The sequence below is a fragment of the Larus michahellis genome, chromosome 8, assembly GCF_964199755.1.
Source record: "Larus michahellis chromosome 8, bLarMic1.1, whole genome shotgun sequence".
Classification (NCBI taxonomy): Eukaryota; Metazoa; Chordata; class Aves; order Charadriiformes; family Laridae; genus Larus; species Larus michahellis.
This window is the reverse complement of record NC_133903.1, coordinates 53,414,504-53,433,056: the sequence shown is the minus strand read 5'-3', so window position 1 is coordinate 53,433,056 and position 18,553 is coordinate 53,414,504. Positions and strand designations below refer to the sequence as shown.

Sequence of the window (18,553 nt, the reverse complement as noted above, 5' to 3'; positions counted from 1 at the left end):
AAAGTAAGTTTAAGGAAGGAAAGCCCTCTCTCCCTCTCCCTCTGCGTTCCCGGTACCTGCTGTCGCCGAGCCCAGCTCTGCAGCTGGTGGGCCGGGTAGCCACATGTGCTCTGAGCTGGGTCTGGCTGATGCAACGTGATGCGGACAGACCCGGAGGAGAGCTGGGCTGTTTCAGGGCTGACTCCCCGCGAGGCAGCTGGCAGGGTGGATGGAATGCACCTGCATTATGAACATATTTTCAGCAACTGTGTCTGCTCAGCCTAGTCTTTCAATGTCAACGGTGGGCTGTTTCACATCTGCACAGCGATTAACGTGCACTGAGGGTGAGTTACTTGCAAAAGAAAAAATGGCACAAATTATTGATAGCAAAATGACTTCGCTGCGAGAATGGAGACAGAGAAAAGAGGGTGGGAAACAGAAGAAAACAGAGAGAAGACGACTGTGTAGCTGCAAAAGCGATTCTAAACTATCAGCCACCAAAGAAGTATTATGATCAGAGTGAAAAAATAACCACATATAACTTTCCAATGGAAGTCACATTTGGGTCTTAGCTGTAGCAGATACTAAAATTAAAAGGCCCACGTGTGATGCCAGGTGTGAAAAAGCATGGCAAAGGGCAGCGCTTCAAGTCCACCTGAGTGAGTTACATTGTCCCTTGTGCTGTTCCTGCCTGTGGCCAGCCTAAATATCAGCACCGGGGCACCCGCAGCTGGTTGTCTCATCTTCTCTGACCGGAGAAAATGATTATTCGTTGTCCCTGGAGGGCACGGATTATTGACAGAAAATACCCAGTGCTTCACAGTGAAGTGAATGCGTTTTATTTCTCATTAAAAATTAAAACGCGCGCTTTACATGATAAAAGTATATTTTTACCACGGACAGTACAGTGAGAAGACATTACCCTCATCAATAGCATCTGGAAATTCATTATCCCTGTTGTTTCCCAGACGACGTGCCTCTGGATTAGCAGCTGTTCATGATGGAGCGATACTCTCTCTGGTGCTCCACGAGTTTCAGAAACACTTCGTATTTCTTGTCATAAAATCTGCACAAGAAAATAAATTTCAACAGAACCTGAGATTTTAAGATTTAAATCCCCTGTCCCATCCACGTCAGGGAGCTCCCGGCTCCCCGGGGCCGCCCGCCGCCGGCAGGGGGCGCCCTCTCCCCGCCGAGCGCCGCCCGCCCGCGCCCGGCTCCCCTCGGCAGCGCACGGCGCCTGGGCCCGCGGGGCGCCGCGTCACGGCCCGGCCGGAGCGGGTCCCGACCTGCGGCCGCCTCGGGACGGCAGCTGGGGTTGCCTTCACCTCCCGGCACCGGCGGAACCGTTCGCCGCGTCCCCTGGCGGTGCCGGTGCCATTGGCTTGCCGAGGAAAGCCATGGCATGAGCCACTGGGCTACCGGCCCACAGACCGCAAACCACTGCCTTCAGCCAGTGTAAAAAGCGGGATCCCTGCATCATCCGTAAAAAATCTGGGTGAGAAATCGTACCCCATTCAAGCAGAGCTATAAAGAGACGGACCAGACCGTCAGTAAACTCTCACGGATGAAGACACGAAAGTCAGAATTACCTTTTATGCTCATGGTTAGGCTGCACGACTCTCCCAATTTTCCCCATTTTCGCCATGGCCTCCTAGTAAAAGACAAACACAAACTGGAAAAGCCTGTTTTGATTTAAAATACTTTTTGACAAGAACAAGATGTTTCAAAACCAATCGGAACATTACTGATGTATTTTGTTTCGGCTGAACAAGCCAGATGGCATAAAATATGTTCAATCCTATTATATAGTAGTCATGAGAACAAAGTACTGCAGACCCCTCAGTAAACCAAAATCTGTTCCTCTTTCTTACTGGGAGTCCGAGGCAGAACAGACTTATCTTTTATTATTTACACTACCCAAAGGAAATGTTAAACACTGCATCCCCGGAGGGGAGATTTCTCAAACAAAACAATACTTTACATGAGATCTCTCAAGCATATTCCCAAAGTATCAATTCCCTACAGCGACAGAGGACCCGAGTGTGCTCCAGAGGCTAAAGGTAACTTGCAAAGTTCTGTTTCGGAGCCCAGAGCTGCCCTCCCATTCCAGAACAGAGGTGTAAGAGACGGACTTTGATCCTACTCTGCTTTTGGCCAAAGCCAAGTCAGACCAAGAGATCTCACAGAATGCCCTGCAGAAGGAGTCTCTGGGACACAGCCCCGTGTGGAAGGGAGAGGACCAAACAGTTTGGTTCCTTTCCTGATCTCTGTGAGATTTTGATTTTCTGTGGATTCTCCTGAGCGATCCCACTGGAACGAGACACTAATCACCGATGTTAATAGAGGATCACGCTCTCAGGCAAGGGTGGAGGCAGCGGGCATGGGCTATTTTCAGTGGAAGTTATTTCACAAGGAGCATTAAAGCGATAGCTTTCAGATGGAACAGTGTTAAAACATAACAGGATCAGGATTCAAGAATCAATGTCTGACTAAATCTCTATCAGCGTTCATAGGTTCTAAGCAGGACCCGAAACCTGTTCTAATGTTAGTGCCTAAAGCACAGCGCTGTGAGAGTATCAGAGTGAGCCCTGGAGAACAGTCAGCGTGAGCTGCTGCTGGAAGCCATCTAGTCAACTACCATGGCTAGATTTTTAAAAGGGTTGGATGATTTTATAGGCTGTAATATCTGCTGTAGTAAAATCTTTGCTTCCCACTAATCCTGCATTTTACAGCTGAGGATGTGCTAGAACGTCACGACACAGATGAGGAACGTAAGCTCAGTTTCACCGGCCCAGGGCAGGCAGGGAGGCTCTGAGGATAAGCAAGATGATCATCAGACTTCGCATCTTGCGGTTTCCCATTTCCCCATGTTAAAGAAATATGATCGTGACCGAAATGCCGGGATGGAAGTGGGCTGCCCCAGAAGCCAGCAGATCCTCTTTCTCCCATGCGGCGCAGCGTTTGCTCAGCTGGGCACACGGTGCCTGGGATGCCACCCGTGTGCCAGAGCAGACGGCGGTCCCCAGCCCTGCCTGGACGGGCAAACCTGCAGTATTTATTACCTGCCATGTTCTGGGCGTGTTTGCTTCGTCCTTCATCAACACGTCCTCTTATACTGCCAGTCCGAGTGTGCTACTGGAATGTGGAACGCCTACTTTCTACATTTGTCAACTGCAGGCAGTTAATACTGGATGAAATCCCGGCTCTACCAAAGTCAAAAGCACTGCCAGTGACGGGGCAGTCAGGCTTCACTCCATTAGTGCATCTGATAAAACAGCGTGGAGTATTTCTGTGCACTCATATCCCTGTACTCTTTCGTACGTGCAGAACTTGATTGGACTTTGATTCCCCAAGAAACACCCTTGAAATAACACTTCCAGTGAGATAGCGCGTTCTTTCCTCTGGGACATGTGAGCCGGCTGGCACAGTCTCCGCACACCAGCCAGGTTAACATACTGCCATGGAAAGGTTGGTATCGTTCCCGGTTAGAGAAATGGCCATTTATTCCCTGGTCTTTACCAGGTGATACTTGCTCAAGTGTTGTTCCTGTTTACAATCGTCTATCCTTTACAATCCCTTACACAGCCAGCTGGATTTAGAGGCTACACACAAAAAAAAAAAAAGAATGAACACACAGAAAAAAAAAAAACCCCAAACCTCAAAGTAAAAGACAATTCCCTCTGTTACAATCAATGCTGCTTTTCCAGATATTTTCGTGTCTTACAGAAAACATAAGGCAAAGCCCCTGCAAGCACTCTCACTAATGGGAAGAGTCGCCTTGCTTTCTGCTCCCTGCTTAACACCTCCTTTTGACCTGCCCTGGAGATACTGCACAAAAATAAACCCAAGGCGTCCAAAGGGTCTAAACATCTCAGACAAATCCACTTCTTTCTCAGGTGTAACAAAAATGAAAGGAAGAGCCAAACTTTGCCATCCACACGCTCCGTGCACACACAGGGTCTGCCTGGTGCTGCCCCGTTCTGGGCAGCGTTGCGACGAGGACAGAGCCAGCGCCGTTCCCAGGACATGTTCTGCTTCTGCCATGCTCTACACACTCATGTTCTGCTTTACTCTGGGGGCTCTTACAACTTCCAGAGCTGATAAATGCATTACTGCTGCTTTGGGAAACAAGCCAGCCTTTGGGGATCAACGTACCTTCAGACAGGCTTCATTTGTACGCTGTTACTCCTCTACCTCCAGGTCTCCCCCGGGTCTAACTCCAGGCCTCCTCAGGCTGGTTCAAGAGAGAACAGACACCAGCGCTGACCCCACCAGGCACGGAAGGTCTGTGGGGAGCCTTGCTCGACACGGCTGTCCCACTGGCCACTCCGGCCCTGGCTCAGGCTCCCTCCCACATGTCCCCTCGCTCCCCGCCTGTGCCACCCTGCTGGGGCCCAACACCACACAGGGCACTTGCAACACTCCAGCTTTCAGACCACTTTGGTCTTCGGAGGGTGCACCCGAGTCTCCACAGGGCTGAAGAAAGCCCCTACGCGCCCTGGGAGGTCTCCTCAGACCTGAAACCCCTGGCGCAGACGGCCCATCTTCCAACGGGCAGCCGGGGAGGGAGCCACTGCTCCAAGTTTATGGTTGGACTTGATGATCTTAAGGGTCTCTTCCAACCTAATTGATTCTATGATGGGGCTGGCAGCAGGACGGGCTAGAGAGGTCCCTAAAGGAAAATTGGTCCCTCAAGCCCTGATCTAAACTGGGGAATAGGGCCTGGGTACTGCTTATCTTCTACTGGTTGACCCATCTATCCACCTAAGGAGGAAGGTGCCACGTCTTTCCAGCTTAAGAGGTAAAATACTTCTGTATTTTTAGATCTACTGAAAATGCCTAGGTCTTTGAGAATCCACAGCGTTAAGATCTCTCAGCAACTAGCACGGTAATGTGGAATAACATGTTAAAAAAATATACAGACATCAATTTTCAACAACTCACTCATTCTAGGTTGCTCAAAATATCCTAAATGAATTCCCTTTCTTAATTTGTATTTCGGTTGTGTGTTTTTTTGTTTTTTAAAGTCAGTTTGGTCATTGTTAGTTTGAACAAAAACTTTACTCCCAGAGGAGAGTCTTTTCAACAATTTTCTGGGGACAAAGAGGAACAGAACATTGAAAATATGAATTTATAATGAAATCGGAAACAAAGGAACATTAGAATCGCATTACTGAATCAGATCAACCTTGTGCACTGTTCTGTCTCCAACAAAGCCTTAAATATAGCAAAGTGATAATACTGCTGTTCAGAAATAGTTTGTTTGAGGGTTGACATCCAAATCCATAATTCCAGTCACCAAGAATTTCACAATCTTAATTTGAATGACGCTCTATCTTCTTTGTTTGCCAGTCTAGACGGCACAATGAATACAGTGATTTAAACACAATGAATTCTCTCTTAAAACAAAATATTTTGTAAAATTGCTTTTTAATCATTTCTTTTCTCTCTTTCCATAAAGGCTATGCTATAAATAAACCCTGAAAGTTCGCATTTGATCATCGTTTCTAAAGGCTGGGCAAGAGGCAAGTGAAGGGTTTACACAGAAAAAAAGAGAGGCACTGTGGAGCAGAAATAAAGGGATGCATTCATGATTTCTAACCTTTTGTTAGAGTGTCAAAGCTGAGACAGATACAAGCCAGTAAACACTCTGCTTACCATGGAGAGAGTCAGTCGAACGGGGTGACCCTGCCCGCGATGGAAGGCACAGGCCCAGGGAACCAAATTCTCCAAGGCCCACCAAGATTTCAGAACAAGGTGCCATTTTGCTGCTGGAAGGGCGGCCCAGCTGGGAAGGTCAGTAGTCATGCAAATTCAGTACTGCTGGCTGATTTCTGCTCCCCGGCACGACCTGGGGCAGGGGGTAAGTTTAAAACACCAGAGTAGCCTCAACAGGCAGCGGATCTCCCAGGGAAACCCTATTTGGAACCCAGGGAAAACCCTATCTCCTAGGGAAACCCCCTTTCGACGTAGAATATAAAAGCTGGAAATGTCAACTGTTGTCCCTTCAATAACGGGAAGGAAAAGGTTTTTAACGCTGTGTGGCAGCCACAGCGCAGCAAGCTGGTCTGTCACGCCAGGAGGCACCAGGAAAAGCATGTCAGCCTGGCGTCAGGAGCTCACTGGAGGTGCTTCCAGGGGCTACCTTCAGACTGGGAGTCTGGTGTTTGATTCCCTAGTCAATGGGCTGCTGCGAGGGCTGTCTCACAGCACCCAGCGCGATCCTGCTCACCCCCCAAGAGCAGCCCGTCTCCCTTGGGACTACAGAGGGAGCCAAGGAAGATCAGTCCGCTTGGGAATAGTCTGTAAGTCTGATTTTCAATAGTGACTCAAGGACTCATGTGGCTGAATATTACTGAAAATTAATGGGATGTAGGCCCTTAAAAGCACACATTAAACGAGAAACCAGATTTGGGGATGTCAGCCTTAGGTAAGGAAGTCAAGTAACAAAATCCCATTGAAATTAATGAGCTGAGAAACATCAGTCCCCTTAAGAGTTTGGGCTTTTGCTTTATTTATGTACTTTAAAAACTGTATCCAAAGTTAAATGGATGAGGCATTCGAGCACAAATGCAATTTCCCAGCTGTGTTCTCCCCACTTACTCATTTTGATAATCCCAAGAAATGTTTGGACTTTTACCTAGCGTAGTTATTAACTTAACAGTGAAAACAACCATCTATCATCTAAAGTTTTACTGTACAATTTCAGTGGCTGAAAGCATTTGGCTCACGCATACAAAAGCCCCCAGCAAAGCTCACCAGCCTGTGTGGGTGTAACCACGCACGACATGAAAACCAAGAGGGGTACTCAAATGCATATTAAGCAAGTTTTCTCTGCGAAGGCGGCTGGTTTATGGCTTGTCCAGTGACAGCCACAGTTCTGTTGCACCAAGAACGACTGGCCTACAAATGAGAAATAACTCTGCTGTAAACCAGTTTGGGATCATAAATTGTAACATAACTAATTCAGAAATCTCAGAACAGGCTGCGGTGAGATGCACGGCTTGCTCTTCTTCTTCCTAAACTGAAGTTGTTAATTCACCTCATCTTAGTACTTATGCAAAAGTAGGAAATTCTATTCATTTTTATTGTGGCAATACAAGCCAAGTGATCAATCACTGCCATTCTTACAGCCAAACGTGGTGAGAAATCGGTACCAGCAAAAGTGCTTCTTCACGTAATCCTGAGAATGACAGGAGTGTAAGCATGGAAGGTCAGTCTCAATTCCTGAACCACTCAGAGCTTTGAAACATGAATTTTGCCTTCATTACCCTGAAAACATTACCCAGGCTCCCACTCAGGCCAGTCCCAACTCTCTGGTGTTTTCGTACAACTCGACTGTCATAGATCCAGCATCACCCGAAAACAAGTTGCCCCATTTACAACAGACCGAAAGGTAGGAACACTCTTCTCCATCAGATTTGTTTTGATTTGCAGAATTCAGCAGGTTGTAAGTACCTTCAAACTAACAGACTGGCTTTCTTTACGCTTCTAAGTCCTCGTAACAAACACAGTAAATAATGTTATATGTCATAATTTTTACTGTTTTTCAGCAGTGAAGAACCTCTCTCTCATTCATTACTATTCCACACACATAAACTGAGACTAACAGATGCTAACTACCATCATTTTAAGAAGTCCAATCACAGATATATTTGAATTTGAGGGCCATAAATAGATTTCTTGAAATGCTGATGTTCAAGAACTACTTTTAAGCTTTTCTAAGAATCGTAAGCAAGGCTGCTATTTTCTTATAGGCTTTTATTTAGGGATTGCTTACTCAATAGCCTGGAGATGCAAAATTCATCTTATCTATGCTTACAGGAGCTACATGAATGTATTTATGTAACAGAGCCCTAGCAGAACATTACTTTTTAGTGGTATATGACTGCATGAAGAAAGCATGTGATGGACCATATACAGTATTTTTCTAGTGGGTTTTCGCCCCCCCACCCTTAAATTTGTTTGAGTTATAGGGGCAGATCTTGGCAGCAAGCACAAAGCCCAAAATCTGTAACTCAATTCTCTGTGGTATTCTGAACGGAGCGAGCCAAGTTTTAAAACACATTATGGATAAATATTAGAGCTGAGCAAAAATTTCACACCTAAGACCAAAGTGTGAAAATTTGGCTTTCATTCATTTAGTGAAAAGGTGGAAAATTTCACACAAGCTTGTATTTTCCTTTTGCTCTGTTCCAACATAGATTTCTGTTTGTATCAAACGTCTCAGAGAGAGTGTACATTTCAGTCTGTCTGTGCCTGTAAGCGAGAAGGAGGGAAAAGAGGAGAACGGAAGGATGGAGGTCCAGCGAGCAGGACACCAGCTCAGGACTTGAGTTCAAGTCTGTCTTCGAAGAAAAGTCACAGGTCTTTTGGATCTCACTATCCATACGTTCGATAACAGCACTGGCCTACCTTAGGGGAATATTTTATGCATTTGTTTGTTGAAGACTGCTACTGAGGTGGAGGGGAATCAGGCAGGTAGTTTAAAAGAAGCCCAACATTATTCTGCCTCTAAACCATCCAACCTCAGCGGACAGGGCCTTGGATGGGCCTTGGATGGATCCTCAGTACTGCAACAAGGAAGTTTTCTGGTTCAAGCACTGAATCAGGATGCAGAAAGTTTGCAGCAGATTCCCCGAGTTACCTGGGACATGTAATTTAGTCTTTTAATTTTCAGTTACCTCTCTCCGCAATAGGCTGCGCCCATTGTTTTTCCCCAGGTTTGGTTTGGCTTATAGACAGAGTTTGTAAACTCTAGGTTTGTCCCTAATTTTGTCCTGTGGGTGGTGGGAGCTCTCAGTCCTGCTGCCGGACTCATTAACGTATGTACCACTCCACCTGTCCTGTACCGTAGGAGCACGGTTTTCATTCCTTACTATCAGAGACAAGAACAAACGGAAAAGCGATCACATAACAATAGAGACAAGTGCAGATAAGGCCACGGTACCAATTCTACTTCCAGAGCACCTACTTTTACTCAGCTTCAGTGACTACGCTGAGTGTCAGACAGACTGTGGCCACCACCGCTCAGTGTCACACAGAGCTTGAGCTTCAGCCAGGCTGGCCAGCCAACAGACAAAGCCATAAGAGGAGCAGCAATGGCAAGGCAGCTGCTGTAAAGGGTGGCTTGTTGTGCTAGCGATGATATTAATTACTTATTCCGCAGACCAAATTTAGAATGGGACAAGGGTCAGCTATGATTGCCACATCATCTATCAGCTGGAAACTATGTTTGGGTCTAAGCTCCAGCCACACTGCTACTAAATATAGGTTGTTTTGTTGTTGATTTGACTCTGCGCTCCCCCGAGTTGCCTTTGACTATCAAATAATTAAGCAGTTTGCTTTGTGAGGGCTCCAGTGCTGGCACCTCTTAGTGCCCAAAGCTGCTTGGATGCAAACTTGACAGCTTAGCAGGGGTTTCAGCTTACCCGGGCAATGGAAAGAGCCCAAGTGTTTAGCTCCTGTTTCAGTTTCACGGATTGCTGGCACTGGGTGCCATGAATCAACAGTCTGTGGGCAACATCTAAGCCGTCTGCACAGGAGCTGGGGCATGGTTTAGCCACGCTTACCCTTACATAAGCTTGTCTAGATTATTCACGAAGCGTACGGCCACTTTACAGTGTCTGCGTCGGAAGATCCAAGACAGTTTTAAATATGGCTAGCACAGGTACTGATAAGATGCAATCCCAGCAGCACACATGGAAACCTGCCCACCAGCCTGGTTTCCACAACCTGGGGCCACTCTGCCTCCTCGCCGGTTCCCCACTGTGGGTGGCAGCTTTGTCACCAACGGGGAGGCTCCCTGACTACACCACCAACTGGGACTGACAGCACATTTCCCTCACCCCCTTCTGAGGTGGAATAAATTTCTTAACCACACACAGCATCGCTGTTACAATAGACTAAGAAGGTTTGTCCATATAAACCACATGAAAATATATTGATTTAACCCACTTTTCAGGCTTGGGAACGTTATGCTGACAGGCAGCTCTGTTCAACAGAAAGCAAGCTCACCTGGGAGTCAAGAGAGCAGATTCCTACGTCAGATCCCAATGCAGGGCACTGCACTACAGCTAATTTAGCTTATAGCTGTATCAGCCTTCTCCACACTCATCGCTGCTGGTGATGGAGTAGACTAAGTCTGGGAGCGCTGCTCTTCTGCACAACCTGGAACAAGTTGCTTCGCTTCTCTGGCTCCTTTCTCACCCTCTGCTCGCAGTATTGAGCAGCCTGGTCCGGTGGGAGGTGTCCCTGCCCATGGCAGGGGGGTTGGAACAAGATGATCTTTACGGTCCCTTCCAATCCAAACCGTGCTATGAACTATTCTATGACTAATGCTTTTACCCTCAATTTTAGGTGGTAAAACCTTTGGGGCAGGCAGGGCAGGTTTGTCCTTCCACACCGATTTGTGCACAACAAAAGGAATGAGCTGGACAGAAAGCAGAAGGAGTCACTTGGACAGGGGAGGTAAAACAGAGAAGTTGCATCCGCACAGGATATCCTGACACTCGGCTGTGTACTTGACACAATATTTAGTTGAACTGCACCACTTCCTTTAAGGTGCAAAATTCAGCTTTATTCAGCTGATTTCTTTTCACATTCACGCTGAACATAGAGCTTTCCTCGCATTTAGTCATTGAGTTCAAACTTTTATTTGCCATCTGGCAATGGACTGGGCTGTACTGGGGGGAGGGGATAGGAAAGGGGGCTTTTTTTTTTTTCCTTTTTTTTTTGCATCTGTATTTGCTTTATGAGCTATGGCTAAGGCATCATTTACACATGGGGAACTGGATCGGGTTCTCTCAATTCTTTCCATATGTTCACTTACGCTGTCAAAACATTTTTTCGATCTAATTAATCTGCACACGTCTCTCCGTTCATTTCCCCACTCGGTGGGTTTTAGCATTTTTGGGGTATCTAGCTGGGATTTTGTCATAAAAACACCTTCTGCCTACACTTGGCTTCAGGGTTACTCCATCAAGAAAATGAAACCATTTGCAACACTTCACTCTTCTCTACCTAATTATTCTTTCCCTGTTTCCAACGCTGACTAAGGAGACTTTCCTTTTCCCCTCATCTTTCAAAGATATTCTTTGCCATGCTCCAGTGTCTACCTGAGGTTAATGAGGGAAATCCCTGCTGTGAGTTTTGATTTGGGATTATTTTTTATCTAGTTAATCCGATGTGTGGTTTACTATAAAAAAAACCCCATCTACGTCAGAAATATGCTTACATTTTACCCAATCTGGACTGCATTTGGGAAATTACCCTGGACAGGGGCTCATAAAAACCACGAGACCTTTAAAAAAAAAAAAAAGCATTTCACTACTGTAAACCAGTAGAAGGTTGAGATGTTAAAACAGAGAGTAAAACTGCATTAAAACATGAAGAGAGCATTGCTGGTAATTTTACAGACATCCTATCTCCAACAAGAAGTTAAAATACCACATAAGAGAAAACTGATATTTTATAGATACCCAACATGCGGCAGGCAGAGAGTAAAACCTAGAAGAAATGAGAAATTTGTTAGGAGTTTAGGACGGGACTGCACAGCCATTTCTCCTGGGGAAGCACAGTACAGAGAAGACAGCTGTCCATGGCAGAGGGCAGCTGCTTTCTTTGCCATGATCGTTACAGACAAGGAGTGAGCAACCTTTTCACTGCTCCAGAAAGTCTTTTTCTTTCCCAAATCAGAGGCTACAAGTGATTAAACTGAGTGAGAGCTGAAGCAAAGCACACTGATCAGCTGATGATACTGTCCCATTTTGTTAAAAACAGGGGCACCCTCTCTTCTCTAGGTCTAAAAATCAGCGTCAGCCAGGGATGAGAAGCTACGGCTCTCATTTGCTCTCTGCCATTAAATCTGTCCTTTAAGGAGAGTGCCGTTCCTTAAAAGCACTTTAAATGCTGGATACATATTGCTATGAAATTTTAGAAAGCTCTTGATTCCTTAAAGACCTGGGAAGCCTGGTCTGATGGGTGGGACGGCCAGTCTGATGCCAAATGTGCTCTAACAGCAAGGGACAACCCCAACCCGAACTGTGGGATTCCTGCGGACACAGAAATCAGAGATTTATGTGAGGAAACTTGTTATAGTCACATCAGAATTGGTATTTTGCTCCCCTTGCCCCTAAAAAGATTGGCTTGTATCTCTTGGAGATCAGTGGGAAATGGTAAATACAGTTCTCTTTAGCATTAAAACTCCTCTGTAAGGAGGCAGCTCTTTAGACGCACAACCTCTCCGTGTAGCGCAGTTACGTTCATTGCACAGAAAAACCTGTAGGCACCAACTCACACTAATTCATTGGGAAAAAACTACTCCTGTTGGCAAATGTCAAAAGTTACCCTCATCACTACTCTGCCTGTTACCTGACATTTTTCTGTACAAAACCAAAACCAAAGGCTATTAATCCCCACCTGCCCCAGAGCCATAAAAGAGCCTTTGATTACAGTAATATTACATAACCTCTTTTAATGAGCAAATCTAAACCTGCCACCCAGCAATGCCAGCAGGAATTTTTAAAGGTATCTGAGGCATCTTTTTTCTCAGGAGGCCTTCTAAGAAAGCAGTTGTATCCATTTGGTAAATAGAAAAAAAGAGCTCATTTTATAATTGACTGTGCCCAAAACAATAGCTGGTTCTGTCTGAAAGCACCCCAGTTCGAATTAAAAGTGCCGTTGGCGTGCGAGTGAGTCATCGAGTGGTAGCAGAGTTTGGCTGGCTCACAGCCCGAGATCTAATGTAGCACCATCCTGCCCCAGGGCTTATCTTTAAAGCGGAGATCTTGCAGAGAAGAGCACACTAGACTCTCTCCACCTTCCCACCTCCAACTTGTGGCTAGGTGGGAGGGTTGGTGAGCTGGTTTATAAGCTGTGCTTTTTATCTCCGGGAAAGGCAAACAGCACAGAATCCCTCCAGAGCGATGTTCTCACCTTACAACACCCAGCTGGTCACCATTGCTTTTGCTTTGCTGTCCCATCCCCCAGTGAGCTGCACTTTGTGGCTCCCGTTTCCAAGCAAACCTTGCCCCTTCACTCGCTTTAATGAGAAATTTCGAAGCCACTGCTCCTGAAACACTCATGGGGGAAAGCTCTTCCCAGCACAACTTCTGTGACTGTAAGGAGGGCAGTCGGATACATTGGCTCATGAATTTTAATCTCGGACAAGTCATGCAAGCCTCCTGGACCTCACTTTCTCATATATTCCATGGGAATTGATAACACCACTAGATTAATATCACTTAGGAGGGAAATCTAGCCAATGTGGGACACAACTGAAGAAAAAACCACTTTGTGCTTCACGACTCAGCTGATGCTAAGAATTGCGCCAATTCCTGCTGCTGAGGATCTGTCCTTTTATATAAAGACAGCAAGCTGAGAGGAGAGATGAATAGCAGAGACTCAAATGGCTCATGGAGCTTTGCACTTGTAGGTCACCCATCAGAACCTCAGCGAGGTCAGTGAGTGTTCATGAGTTATGGTGGTATGCAAGCTTTTTACACTGTCCTTTGCAAAGTGGATTTATTGGTTTCAAATTAATTTCTATTGTATGCAGTTTTCACAACATGAAACCCCCCATTGTTACAGCTCAGACACTGTTAACCCTTTGCAAAGCCGCACATGAGAAACTGCTACCACCACCACCTGAACAGCCTGCCTTTTAAAATCGTACTTGAAGAAGCGTCCTAGCTGTGAACTGAGCCGGGATGACCTCAAAGAGCCTTTCCTAGCCTTGGGTAGGGGCACAGCCATGAGAGGAAAGTTGTCCTGCAGCTGCACATACTGTTCCTCACTCGTGCATAAATCGGGAAAGGCAGAGCCCAGCTCCGCGGGCTTGTTCTCTGCTCCCCGCAGTGACTCCACAGCCTCTGCTGGGTCTGCGAGAGAGTACGGAGAAAGATAAGTGTGTGTGCTGGCAGCATCACAGGCCTATTCTTTGCAGAAAGTACTTTCTGAGAGAAAAAAACGAAACAGCAGAAGCAAAAATGAACAACTATATCATTATCTAATGTGCTGAGATCTCAGCAGAGATCATTTCAAAGATCCATATTGTTTACAGCAGCTGATGAGTCTAACAAGTGCCGAAGCTGTGCTCTTGCTTAAAGTGCTAACATATTTACAGTTTTCAATCCTGTCCTTAGCACTTATCTGTCATTTCAAGATGAATGCTCCTTTTGTACAGGCTAATTACTTGCACGAATACTCCACTAGCTTAAAATCCCAGATTTGTTTCATTTTTCCATTAGCAGCAATTTCGTACTTTGGAAATTGCTTAATACAGCAAATCTTAAAAAAAAAAAAAAAAAAAGATAGTTTTTGTTCAAAGGTATTTCTTTGGCTGTGACAAGTCTAGAATGGGGGGAGGGAAATTAAATTACTTTTATCTGATTAGAGTCTTAATTTTACTATACAACTTTTCTAAATGCACTTACCCATTGTTCTGCTCTGGCTTGGTTATCTATATAAAATCAGACCGGATCAGTAACAGGCCTGGCTAAGTGCTTTTCTCACGCTTAACAATCTTTTCTCTATATATAATACATTTCTCTATATAATACATCTAAAATTTGGTAGGATCCCATCCTACCTCCTCCTCTCCCAACAAACGGTAGGACCATGTGCAACTGCAAAGCTGTCAGTCATTTCATTTTTACAGGAATAGAAGGACTGTGGGCCATTCTACAAGTCAGTAACTTAATTAAAAAAAATATAACCCAGACATGCAAGAAAAAGGATACAGCTATAACAAGGAGGTCTTATCCCGTTGAATGTTTTACATTACATTCATTGGGTTACTGACCTGTCACGAACCAGTTTCAGATGCAAATCAAAAAATGCCCAGCAATGCAAGATGTGTCTGTTGTTTCTGCTAATCCTGATCCCACTGCAGCCAAAAGTCTGCAGCAAATGTCTTCAACTGCCGTTTAGAAGGCTCCACACTTGCGCAAAAAGAACACCCAGTCTCTCGGTTACATGTTAGATACAGCGTGCCTACACCTAATGTCTAAAGCTACACGCCTGTGAATGAAAATGCTGATCTTGAATTAGCCTCTGTTGTTCCTAAGGAATTGCCAATACAAACCAGGAGTGAATTTGTGCTTTAAAGGATGTGGTCTCCCATTCCTGCCCAAATATTTTCTAAAAACACAAATTCTGCATACGAAGTGCATTTCACTGCAAATGTATAACACAACCTTTAAAAGTCATGAATGCTGTAGATATTAAAAATTGCTATAAACTTCAGAGTTGCGTTCACATCAGACTACACAGGCCATCTTCCACGTTATATATATATAGCTATGAAAATGACCACACATAATAAACTGGTTGCGGTTCTAAAGTAAGGTTTTGATTTCCCGTTCAGAAGTCAAAAGACGTTCCAATTATGTGCAACGGCGTTGTCAGTCTACCGGCCTTTCCATTCTTACTTATTTTAATCCACCGGCGCAACACCATTAGCACCATCATAGATTTTCTTTGCACTTTTCATTCTAGCACCTTTACTATAACTATAAAACCAGCCTATGAGATACTTAACCATCACTAGATCTGCTTCACAACTCGGCTGGATGAAGAACAAAGTCGAACAACTTGCCCAAAGTCATAGAGTCAGTGGCAAAGCTGGGGATAAAATCTGTGTACTCTGATGCTCGAGTAAGGTAACATACATTGTCTTCTCAATGCAAAATTCTGCTTTTATTTATACTGAGGTGAACTCAGAAGAACTTGATACTACAGTGGCTTAGGTTAGATTTGAACTAGTACAGCTAGTTCAGAGACTAGTACAGAAACACTGAGTTTCACCCAATATATGCAGTATCTCCCATTACTAATAAGAACTACATTGGCAAATACAGCTTTTTCTCCCCCTGTCACTAAGAAATACTATACTACATTTTACGTGGTATTTGTTTGATCCATAAAGCCAGGCAATTCAGTTCTTATCTCAAGGACATTAAACAAGTCTGCTGATTTGAGGTGTCTAACATTTCTGGACATTAGTATCTGTTCATACTGGAGGAGTTACAATACAAACAGGGAGGACGATAAACAAAGCAAAGCCTTTCTTCCTTAACCCTTAAAGCTAACGCTGCAGGAAAAAATCCAGCACGCACAGGGGAATATGGGCAAAAACCTCTCCAACCCTCAATCCTACTGCTGTGTTGCAGATACAAGGTATTATCTATCCATAGCACGTTTTGCTGCTTCCTGAAGTCACAGTCAAAAGAACGGCAAATGCCATCATTCGGAGAAACTGAGAAAGTTAGAAAACATAGCAAAAAATGTGGATGGGAGGAAAATGAGGCAGGGAGGTTCAAAGGCAGCTAAACGAAATGATCATGTGAAACAGGTCCTGTGTAATTAGCCACTAGGGGGAACAAGAGTCATGCTGCTTAATTAAGGTGCAGTCACTTCTAGCAGTGGGCCCCGAGGTTTGTCCTTGCCCAGGGAAGCTGGCTGGGGCCTTGGAACACTTGCCCTGTGAGCTTTGGAGTGGGACAAAGCTTTTCTGGCCTTTGTCTGAGTTTCACTTTCCCCTTTCAGGTCTATAAAGGCCTTGGCACAAGCCGTTACCAAGACTTGAAGAATTCATACACCTTTCGTATTTTCTAGCTGCAATTAACTGTTTTCTCACCTGAAGCAAAAATATTTAAACAAAAACTCGGGAGCAGAAGGGAGGAGACAAAGGAAAGGGAGAGGACCAAAAAAAGAGAAATGGGAAGAAAGGCAAGGCTGTATTTTTCGGACAGCGTACACTTTGGTGTTGGTTCATTTAAAGCAGAAGGGAGGAAAAATCACATGGAGCTCATGTGCAAACTGTGTGAGAAATGTGGAGCAATGCTCTGCTGGTATCGTTAGACTGAGATAGTGGTTGGGAGCGATGGCAAGGGACCCCCATCCCACCTCGTGCCTGCTGACCTGCACGACTGAAGCCACATGAGAAAAATGAATGAGGCAAAAAGTCAAAGCCCCTCTCGGGCCACTTTTTCTTTGCTGCTGCTGAGGACACAGCCCTGTTCAACAGCATGGCTGGGACTGAATCACAGACAAACAATCTCTTCTAGTACCATAAAAATGACAAAGAAGTAATAGTTACAGGCTTGAAACACAAGACTCAAATTAAATAGAGTTCTAAGTGGTATACTGTAACTGGAAGCAGGATCCTACTCCTATTAGAGTCGGCTCAGCCTAAAGAGTATCAGATGTTACTCGGGCCTTAGAAGGCCTGAGACATAAACTATGTGTGTAAGAGAAAAAAAAGTCAAATGACTCATGACAGAGTTTGTTTTAATATAAATGACTTCTTCTGGCTCTTTGCTTTTAAAGACTTGCCATTTTCAGATGTTGAACAGCTAACTTAGGCAGCTGGCTTCCTTAGCCAGTGTCCTTCATTTTGTGTATAAAACGTTGGCATTTACAAACTCATATTCCTTTGGCTAGGGGAGGGCAGTTTATTTTAGCACTGTGATCAATGCCATCATAAATCTTCCCTCTTCCAGTCCAAGAACACTGGCACAGCCCAACCAGTGCTGCGTGGCTATGCTGGACCCACAGAACAGAGGATACACCACAACGCTTTACTGAAGTCCTACAAGCCTTGAGAGCAGACCTAGGGAATCAGCACTGAATGAGCCACAAACCATCCCTTCCTCTTTCCTTTTTATTACATGAGGACACAGGTACCAGACTGAGATATGGAAAGAGCAGGGAAAGAGACAGAGGAGAGGAGAGGAGAGGAGAGGAGAGGAGAAGAAAAAGTGAAAAAAAAAATAAACAGAAGAGAGGCACGAACAAGAAGGCGACAAGAATACAAGAGCCAAGAATAAACAACATCAGAGTGGGAGTAGGGAGGGGGGAGATGGTGGGGATATGGGGGATTTAGTGACGAAATAGAAAAGCCCCGCTCTCCGCCACATCTATCTTCTTTCTCATGTTTCTTTTATTCTCTTTCCATGCCTGGTTCTCCTCTGGGATGAGTGGAACTTCCACATCCAGAAAGCCAGAAGTTCAGCATTTTGTGTCTTATGGCAAATGAGCTGGCTATCCAATGTTTCCACAGGGGCAAAGTTATACAAAGCAAATGAAAAGCAAAACTTGCTTAGTCTCCCTTTCATGCAATGCAAAAATCATCCCTTAGATGGGACTATTGCAAAATTAAACAACCTTACAACAGGAGCAGTAAATAATGAGTAATGTGCTTGTATATACAAAGCTTTTATACCAACCAGTCAAAGAAAGTGAGGATAGCTCATCACAAAAAGACCCCATTTATCAGAAGAGCTTCAAACAGCTTAGCATCTTTAGGGCCATTAGTCATCTCTTTCACCTAAGCTAAGTGCCAGCTTCCAACCTAGAGGCTAACGCATATCCAATTCATCTGCCGTAAGGCACTCGAGCACGGCTTCCCTCAGTCTCATCTAAAGATACAGGATTCAATACCTAAACTACTTAAAATTAACAGAAATGAGTGATTCCACAACAACAGATAGGAAGACGCCAGTATGGGAAAATTAGGCAAAAATCAAGTCTAACCAGACATTCTGATAGCAAAAGGAGCCTGACACAA

General features: G+C 44.9%; 1 protein-coding gene across 28 annotated transcripts in view; it reads right to left on the bottom strand.

Annotated features, from left to right (window-relative positions):
* Positions 1–795: 795 nt before the first annotated feature.
* The window catches only part of FGGY (FGGY carbohydrate kinase domain containing), a 327,883-nt gene continuing 310,125 nt past the window's right edge, over positions 796–18,553 (bottom strand). For all 28 annotated transcript variants that reach the window (XR_012588585.1, XR_012588583.1, XR_012588584.1 and 25 more), the window contains 2 exons: positions 1,572–1,633; positions 796–1,045 (listed from right to left, as the gene is read on the bottom strand). Coding sequence is in view for 25 of the 28 variants with exons in the window: in XM_074596631.1 (XP_074452732.1) it covers positions 964–1,045; positions 1,572–1,633 (144 nt within the window). In the remaining 3 variants the exon portion in view is untranslated. The remainder of the gene's footprint in view (positions 1,046–1,571; positions 1,634–18,553) is intronic.